General features: G+C 38.1%; 1 protein-coding gene across 2 annotated transcripts in view; it reads right to left on the reverse strand.

Moving 5' to 3' along the window:
- Etfa (electron transfer flavoprotein subunit alpha) overlaps nt 1–10,204 on the reverse strand; it is a 62,544-nt gene that overhangs the window by 33,788 nt on the left and 18,552 nt on the right. For both annotated transcript variants that reach the window (XM_055621864.1, XM_055621863.1), the window contains 4 exons: nt 7,478–7,577; nt 5,961–6,071; nt 5,003–5,104; nt 3,452–3,520 (listed from right to left, as the gene is read on the reverse strand). In XM_055621864.1, coding sequence (XP_055477839.1) covers nt 3,452–3,520; nt 5,003–5,104; nt 5,961–6,071; nt 7,478–7,577 — 382 coding nt within the window. The remainder of the gene's footprint in view (nt 1–3,451; nt 3,521–5,002; nt 5,105–5,960; nt 6,072–7,477; nt 7,578–10,204) is intronic.

A 10,204-nucleotide genomic window follows, 5' to 3' on the forward strand; every position in this document is an offset into this window, starting at 1 on the left:
ACTCCAGGCACAAATTTCAATTTTTTAATTTGACTGGTTTCTGATGTTTTTTAAAATAAAAATAATAAAGTATCCATAAATCCACATTACAATCTACAATACCCTACAATGTTTCTGTATTAATATCATGATTTTTGGAGAAATGCTGTATAATAACATTACCTCTTATGAGCAGGTCACATTTAACACAAAACTGAGGTTTAATAAGTATCATATTAAATTAACAAATAAAAATGTAACTGGTTTCCTTTCCACAAGGAGATCTATTTTGGGGGAAAACCATTGCTTCTGGAAAGTGAAAGAAAGGGACTCAGGCATTTTTTTCTGTATACTGTTGTATTAATTTATTCTTTTTGTTCTAGTTTCTTAATAGAAGCTCAGATGACAAAATTTAGATCGCCTTTCTTTTCTAATACATATTTAGTACCATAAATTTCCCTATGAAAGCTCATCCTGATGGTACAGGCCTGGATTCCTAGCTACACGGGAGGCTGAGGCAAAGGATTACAAGGCCAGCAAGGTGATATGAGGGTGACTCTAGCTGAGACTCCTAATATCAGGGGTCATAGAGACTGAAGAGGCCACCTTCTAACTAGACAGAACTCTTAGTGGAGGGAGGGGAACACCAATCCACCCACAAAAACTTCTACCCAAATATACCCTGCTTACAAGATAGGCTGAGACAAAAACAAAGCAGAGATTAAGGGAATGCCCAACCAATGATTGGCCTAACCTGAGACTCACCAACGGGAGACAGCCAACCCTGACACAATTAACAATACTCTGCTATGCTTGCAGAGCAATGCCAAGCCTTTGAGTGGCCCCTCCTAGCACCTGATGGGAAGAGATGCAGAAACCCACAACCAAACATTGAGTGGAGCACAGGGAATCTTGTGGAAGAGTTGGGGAAAGGATAGAAGGTCCCAGAGAGGACAGGAATTCCAAAAGAAGATGAACAGAGCCAATAAGCCAGGGTCCAAGGGGACTTATGGAGACTGAAGCAGCAACCAAGGACTATACATGGACTGTACCTAGGCACCTACACAAATATGGCTGATGGGTAGCTCGTTCCTCATCCTCATATGGATCCCTCCAGTAAGGGAAACAGGGGCTGACTATGACATGGGCTCTGTTGCCTGCTTTTCCATCACCTTGCCCTGGTGTGGCTACCTTGCCAAGCCACAGGAGAAAAGGATTTGCTCAGCCCTGATGCAACTTGACATGCTGGGGTTGGGGTGGGGGTCTCTCTTTCTCTGAGGAGTAGGGGAGGAAGGATAGGGAAAACAGGGAGGAAGGGTGGGACCTGGAGGAGTGGAGGAGGGGGCTACAATTGGGATGTAAAATGAGTAAGAATTTTTAAAAAAATTAAAAAGAGACTGTCTCAAAGATTTGAAATTTAAAAACACACAAAGTTGGGGGAGAGACCAGATAGGTATAGCTCACCTGCCATACAGGTATAGAGCATCTGCCTAACATGTCAGCTCAATTCTCAATACTTCGAAATAAATTCCTCCCACCCCACACCACTGCTGTTACTGTACCCCACACTTTTTTTCCATTCAGCTCAAAATATTTCTTTTGATATATTTTCTTTTACTCATATATTACATAGAAATGTGCTGTTTAAAATCTCCATGTATCCTGGATTTTTCAGTTATGTTTCAGTTATTGACACCTAGCTCAAGCTAAGAACAGACATCATACATTCCCTACTACTTTAAATTTATGAAAGTGTTTTATGGTCCCAAATATGGTCTTCCTTGGTGAATGCTCCTGTCAGCTTGAGAATTCACTGTTGAGTAACATGATGACATCAACAGATGTTAATTCAATCCAGTTAACTGTTGAGTTGAACTGAGATTCCCTGTTTGTTCTATATACATATATTTTTTTTGTTCTATATATTTCTAATAGAATCACTGAACTTACAAGGTAAATCAGTAACAGAATCCCTTTTACTTCTAAAGGATTACTCCACGAGTGCAGAATTCTAAGTTGCTGGAAATTGTTCTCGCAATATTTGAAGACTTTTATCCTATTTTTATTTTATTCACATGATTTCTGAAGAAAAGTCAAATGTACTTATCTTTGCTATTTTTATAGGGTAAGTCTTTTTTTTTGTTTTCTCCACTTTGGTTTCTTTCAGGATTTTTATCTTCATCCTTGACTTGTTATAGCTTGCAATTTAGACACACATTTGGTATTTTCTGAGCTTCCTGGATCTTTCCGTGGGTATGATGTGAACTGGAGCACTTCTCAGGCTTCACTGTATCAACCACTCCTGTTCTTTCCTTCCACCTTCCCATCACACCCATTTCTCTTCAGTTGTAGTTATCTTTCTCCCTCTTTCTCTCCGTCTTTTAGGATTTTTGAGACCATGTTTCCCTGTGCAGCCCTGGCTGTACTGGAACTCGCTCTGGCCAAACCAAGTTGGCCTCGAACTCACAGAGATCCACCTGCCTCCCAAGTGCTGGGATTAAAGGCATGATTGTAGTTATTTTTTACTTTGCTTTTTATTGGGTTACTTGTATTTTTTGGGTGTCCCCTAGTTCCTGGGTATTTTTAATGCTGTGCTCTTTTTTTTTTTTTTTTTTTTTGCTTTGCTTTTTAGCTTTAAGCATGTCTGTGGCATATCCTCAGGCTCAGAGATTCTTTCCTGGTCCTTCAAATTTACTCTGTTCATAATATATAGTCATTTCTGTTTCTGTGAGTGTGTGTGTGTGTGTGTGTGTGTGTGTGTGTGTGTTTAAATCTTTATCATTTTTTTTCCAGTTCTTTCTCAAAATTAAAAAAAGGGATATTTATTTAGTAATGTGTATCAGAGCATGTGTGGGGTTGAAGAACAGGTAGCAGGAGTCTGCAGTAGGCTCTGAAGTTGGCAATTCATTACTTTTTGAATAGAAATCAAAACTAGATAGATTCCTAAGATTTAGCAAATGTAAAAACTGCCACATACATACTTTGAAAATTACTAGGATGCCCGCTCCCCCCTTTCTGAAAAGTTTCAGCATTTATTGGTGGCTTAAAAAAAAATGCAGAAAGAATGAAATATTGGTCAAAACTGGAAATAAAGATAAACAAAATAAGTCAGAGGCAGAAAAGTAAATATCTTATGGTTTTTTTCTCATATGGAATCTAGATTAAAAAAAAATAAGGGCAAGGAAATAGAAAGGAAATGATATGGGAAGAGAAAGAAGAAAAAGAGGAAGGCAGAAGAGAAATAAGTAATCAAGGAAATATGATCAAAGTATGTTATGTACACGAATTGAAATGTCACAACCAAATGTTGCTTTGTATAGATGATAATATGGTTAAACAATAAAGCTAAGTCAATGAAGGAAAAACTAGAAAGCAAAATTACCTAAAGCTTTGGAGGACTTATATATAAACATAATGACAAATATTTCCAACAAAAAGAAGACATCATGTGACAAAGAAAGAGGACATTTACCTGCAGCATGCAGTTGGTCTGCCAGGTCGTACAGCAGCTTAAAGTTTTCTCCACTCTTCAAGCCCCGACCTCATTAAACAATAAAATAAAATCAGGTATACAGAAGTTGCATGCTGTAAAATGTTTGCCATTTTATATGCCCAGCCTAATGTCCGTATTACCAACTGCCACATTAAACACACCACCTCCTCTACAAAATCTTTCCTTGCTTTTATGAAGCATTCAGCACTGTACTTAATTAACTACAGAAAGGACACTGCGATGTTTATAGTTTCTCCACTATAATGAAAACACCTCACAATGCAAGATCCACAGCTCTCTAGGTCACTGATGTATCTGTAGTATTAGCAAACTCCTACTGGCATTTGGTAAATATTCCCAAAATGAAAGTTCCTGCTAGATTTCAAACTCCTTGACAGCAAACACACTCTTTTGTTTTCATCTCTCCAGGAAATAAAAATGCAACAGGCCCATCATAGAACAGATATAGGCTAATATTTCCTAAATATACAAGCCAATAAACAAGACAAACATCTTTGCAAAATATTAAATCATTTCCTCTTAATACCACTTGAGCAATAGATGCCTGTTGGTAGCAGAAATTATTTTTTTAAATATTTAATTTGGAAATATTTTAAAATCACATCAATCATCTTCTCAAAAAGTCAGTCAACAAACGACAAAGTAGCATAGTACACAAAAAGAGGTTAGCTGATGACACACTCAGCCTCTGACATTAATTGTGAAGGGCTTTCCAAGTGTTATCCACACAGACCGGAATAACACTGAAAGCCACTGAAAGTAGAATGGAACAGGGCATTTATATATGACTTTGAGATTCCAACTGCTGTGTTCATAATTCAGAAGCAACTCAAAGGCCACAGAAAAACATAGAAGTCTATAAACAAAGACACCATGTGGCAGAGATGTGGGGATGAGACTTTGAGATTTCAACTGCTGTGTTCACAATTCAGAAGCAACTCAAAGGCTACAGAAAAACATGGAAGTTTATAAACAAAGACACCATGTGGCAGAGATGTGGGGATGAGACTTGTACCCTGCTCCCCAGTGCCAGTGACAGATGTGTGACACTTAGCCCAAATTCTATTTAGGGTCTAATTTCATACTCCTGGCAAAATATTACTAATACTTACAATTTACCAACTTCTAACATTTTGTAAAGAAAAATTAAAACAAAAACTCTATGCTCCAGTCTATAGATTCAGCTCAGAAGTTGAGAGTTTCCCTACCATGTACAAGGCCCTGGGTTCCAGCCAGGCATGGTGGCACATGCTTGTAACCCAGCACTTCGAGAGGCAGAGGTACGCAGATCTCTGTGAGTTTGAGGCCAGCCTGGTCTACAAAGTGAGTCCAGGACAGCCAAGGCTACATAGAAAACCCTGTCTCGAAAAACCAAAACCAAACAAAAGACCCTGGGTTCCATCCCCAGCACCACCAAAAACTAGACAAAAAACTAGATAGAAGTCCTTCCTTTAATGAGATGAGTGAGCTACGTAGCTCTGCCATCTTTGAAATTACCAGTGCACTTACCACCAGATACCACCACTTTGGCACCAGTCAGTTCTGGACGATCACTTTTTGTCAATTTCTGGTCAAGCCACTCTGATAGTCCCACTGGTGAAGAACTCGGTGCTGCATATATCGATAAATAAATTAAAAATGAGGATGACTTGAAGTTATATAGTAATAATTATTTTTAAGACCAACACACAAACACAAGTTCATGCACTTTCATGTTCCCAATTTCATTTTCTTTAATTATGAAGGCTTAAGAGGGCTTTGGGGAAGTCAAACACTACCCATAAGTCCATCTGTAAAAACCAGAATAGCCCATTCTTTCCAGTGTTCAATAAGATGCCACATGTTAAGATGTTTACTATTATTACATTCTTCTATTATGTTGAGTCACTCAAATATCACAATAGGAAACAGTAATGAGATTAAAAAGGTCCCAACAGGGGGCTGGAGAGATGGCTCAGAGGTTAAGAGCACTTGCTGTTCTTCCAAAGGTCCTGAGTTCAATTCCCAGCAACCACATGGTGGCTCACAACCATCTATACTGTAATCTGGTGCCTTCTTTCTGGCTTACAGGCACATATGCTTGCAGAATACTATATACTGTATAAATAATAAATAAATCTTTAAAAAAAAAAAGTCCTAACATAAACATAAAGATTAATCATAATTGATCCTCTCTCCTGCTCTTTAATCTACCAAAGTCATTATATTTATACCAAGATGATGTGAAACAGACATAAATTATAATTATTTATATAACCTTGGAATGAGTCACTTGAATTTTGTTTTTTTCCCTCTCTTTTTATTTTATGATTTTATTCACTTTATATCCCGATGTAGCCCCGAGTCAGTTGAATTTTTACTTTGCACTAGACATTAAACCAGAGGTCATCTCTTAGTCTAAGATAATCTATAAAGCAAAGAAACAAGAAATGCCCACCTATCAAAAAAAGCGCGTATGAACACTCACCCTTTTCTGAACTGGCACTACCACCACTCGTTGCTGCAGCCTCAAAAGATGTTCCCCGAACAGAAAACACCTTCACTTTCTCATCACACTTCACTGTACATAATGCATTTCCTGAAACACATTTTATTATGAGGAATGAATTTTTATTGTAAGGAAGTATACCTCTCAGGCTCAGAATTTATTTTATGAAGACGAGGTAAAACTAAGCATGGACAACTGTTTCCTACATCTGCTAAGTATAGGAAAAGAGGAGCACAACAGTGAAAACCTTTCCCAGGGACTATGCATACACCTCTGGGTGTCTTTTCAAGCAAGAGAGTTAAGTTACTGTCTAGATTCAATAAGCTGAACAGGTGGCCACAGTAAGAAGGCACACCTCCTCTATAGGCAGAAGGAATGAAGCTTTTTTTTTAGGTTAGTCAGTAACCTAAAAATAGAAGCTGCTATACGTTAATACAAACACAACTGCTATACATGCCCAAGAAGGATAACATGAAAGCACAATAGAGCATAAAAACAAGTTCAGAGGGTTTAAAGGACTAGAGACACTTCATATTAGGAGTGATGTCACTATGACCAAATACTTGAATGTTACTAAAGATTTCAGGTCTGATTTAAGAATCAACCCGTTTACTGAAACTTTAACCAGAACAAAGGCAGTAACAGAAATTATTTCTTTCTCCAGCCCCACTAGAGATCAATGTGCTTAGAGATGATCAATCAACTAAAGAGACACTGAAATGATAATGCAGATGGACCTGGAAAGAAAAGGCTGAGAATACTATTTTTAAAAAGATTTTGCCTTTCAAGGTACTACTTACAAAATATAGCTATTTAAACAAGACCTCAACAATGACAACAGCAATAGACATGCTAATGTGGAAGGAGAAATCTCATGGGTCCCACTCCTAGACAACGAACAAACTTCTGAGGGAGAATTTTCTTGGTTATCCAATACAACTGGCTACCCAATACAAAAGTAGCCAGCTCTGAAATCATATACACAACAAGCAAACTAAACAGAACCAGGGGGTTGTACTTAGACATCTGTGTGTGTGTGTGTGTGTGTGTGTGTGTGTGTGTGTGTGTGCGCGCGCGCGCACATTGTGAAGCAAAAACAAAACAGGCCATCAACTTGACATAAAGGGGAATGACACAGGAGGGAGTAGAGGGGAAAAGTGATATAATTACATCTCAATTAAAATTTAAAAATACACACACACACACACACACACACACACATATATATATATATACTGGATGGCAAACTTGATTTTTATTAACCACTGGGGGAGAAAATCTTACTCCATAAACTGAGGCCTGTATAAAAGCACTGTGTACATGATAAATCTGATAGAATGCCATGTCAGGGTCTAGTAGTAATTCTCAACTAAAGCATTTCTCAGAAAACCTTATGATGATCCATTTAATCATAGGTTGTTTCCAAATCCTATTTCTAAGATTTATGTATACTCTGAAAATTAACATGCTGATTAATTATCTTCCTTGGAACTTACCTGCGTAGATAGTTCTCACAAATGTGTCAGGTGACTTGATCTCAATGATGTCAGAAACTGGGGCAACATCAAGTTTGGCTGCTACTCTGGGCAGAAGGTTCTAAAAGAAAAAGAAGCAGTAAGCTACACAAATGCAAGCTGACCAACATAACAATCAACAATGGTAGTTTCTAAACCCCTGTAAAGAGGGGGTGTATCTTCCACATAAATTTTAACTGAAATTCAAATATTTTATACTTCACATGTATCTTTGAACAAGGGACATCAAGCTCAGCTTTTGAGGTAGTCTTTGAAATTAAGTGCCTACCATTACTCTATATTAAGTTAGAGAAGATTTATAGTAATAAGCTGATTAAAGCTGATAAATTATGGGATCTACCACCCTAATAAATATCAAGTACAAAGTGTGACAGTTATGGATCCCTGAATTTAAACAAGAGAAAGAGAAAAAATTAGAAGAGTAAAATACTAGAAAAGGTTTTATTATATACCTTTACTAGAAGATATGAAAGAAACAGTTTTTACAGATGTCACCTTTGTCAAGTTTATGTTGCATAAACAGAGGAAGCACACAGAAACAAGCATGTGTGCTCTTGCTGATACAAGCACATAACATTTTAAAGTAAACACTTGTAACTTTATGCTTAGTAGCCCGCAACTTTAAGCAAGTCAAAATCTTCTAGAGTCTTAGTTAGCACTTCTCATAGAGGGGGGAGAGAATCTCCACATGGCTAGTTAAAATTCTATGACCCAGCCGGGCATGGTGGTGCACGCCTTTGATCCCAGCACTTGGGAGGCAGAGGCAGGAGTATCTCTGTGATTTCGAGGCCAGCCTGGTCTAGAAAGCGAGTTCCAGGACAGCCAGGAATACAGAGAAACATGGTCTCAAAAAACAAAAATAACAGCAACAAAAACTCTATGACCCTAGGACTCTAAAGCAGAAGAGAGTCACTTAGTGAAGACTGAACTTCCATGTTCTAGACTGAGGTTCTTTTAGATAACATAAGTAATTTTAAAAGTAAAGCACTGCTTTTTATCCCGTGCTAACTTCTACATAGCTCATTCCATGGCACCTCCCTGATTTCATGCACTGTTTCTGACAGCTATGCTTTCAAGATAATACAACAAACTAATTACAATATATTAGCTGTGACTGGCATGAATTTTTGTGGTAAAATAATTTTTAATATACATGCTGTATGACTCCTAACTAGGATTCTAAGCACCCTGAAGGTAGCAGGTTGTCTTCTAGTTCTCTTCTGTTCCTGTACTGTTTTTACTCACTGACCTCATATAAAGTGATGCTGTAAGTACTGACAGAATCAGCTTCCTTATATCTGCATCAGACAATAATCCTCTCCATGAACAGAGAACTCGGGCCTTGATTACTAAAAAGTACCACTGTTCATTTTCTTGCTTCTGTGGATCTTCCTTTCCATCCCCATTTCTACTACCCTTCTACCCCCAGGGTTTCCTTTCCACTTTCTCCTTACTTGTGTTCTATCACCTTGGCCAACTTCCTAAACACTCCCTCTTTTCCTCTGTCATCCACTTTCATGGCCTATAACCGTGTGCGTGCGTGCGTGCGTGCGTGCGTGCGTGCGTATTTAGAAACTGCCTGCCAGAGAAAGAGTATGCTGTATCTGTCTTTCTGAGTCTGGGTCATCTCAATGTAAGAACTCCCAAATCCATCTGTTTTCCTGAAATTTTCATTATTTTTATTTTGTACGGCCATGTATGTACCAGATTTTCTGTATCTATTTATCTGTTGACATCCAGGTTGGTTCTATTTCCTTGCTATTATGAATAATACAGCAGTAAGATGTACACATACCTCTGTGGTAGGGTATAAGCCTAGGAGTAGTACAGCTGGGTCATAAGGTAGTTCCACTTTTAATTCTTTGAGAAACCTGGTTTGTATATGGCTGTACTAATTTATACTTCCACTGGCAGTAAATATAGGCACTTCCTCTATATCCTCACACAATTCTCTGTCCTTTGTTGTTGTTGTTTTTTGTTTTGTTTTTTTTTTGTTTGTTTGTTTGTTTTTTTTTGATAATGGCTACCTTGATGAGGGTTAAGTGGAATCCCAAGTTTTAATATGCATTTTCCTTATGGTGGAAGAGATTGAATATTTTGACGAGTACTTGAATACCCCCTCAAAGCCATGTGTTGAAGGCTTGTTACCAGCCTTTCCTGCTGCTAGAAGATGACAGAACTTTTAGGAGGTAGGACCTATGGCAAGACAGTTGGGAGTGTACCTCAAAGGAGATATGGAAATGCTCACTCCTTTCTTCCCCCTTCCCTTCCCTTCTAATTCCTGGCTACTATGATGTTAGTAATTATGTCATGTACTTCCATCATGAGCCATGACCTCCTAATTCACCACAGGGCCAAAGTGTCAGGATGACATGATTGGTACCTCTAAAACCATCAGCCAAGATACACTCTTCCTTCTTTTGTTTTTTTTTTACTGACAAAAAAACAATAAACACAATTCACAGGTTTATCACAGACCTACTATAGTCTCCCTATGGAATTCCTCCTATGGACTTTTCTTCATCTCAAATACATTTGTAGGTTACAGCAGCAGCATCTATTCCAGGTTCAATTCCTAGCATCCACATGGTAGTTTACAATTGTCTCAGTTACTTTTCTATTGTGGTGACAAAAACGGAAGGAAGGAAGGAAGGAAGGAAGGAAGGAAGGAAGGAAGGAAGGAAGGAA

The sequence above is a fragment of the Psammomys obesus genome, unplaced genomic scaffold, assembly GCF_907164565.1.
Source record: "Psammomys obesus unplaced genomic scaffold, mPsaObe1.curated_primary_1811, whole genome shotgun sequence".
Classification (NCBI taxonomy): Eukaryota; Metazoa; Chordata; class Mammalia; order Rodentia; family Muridae; genus Psammomys; species Psammomys obesus.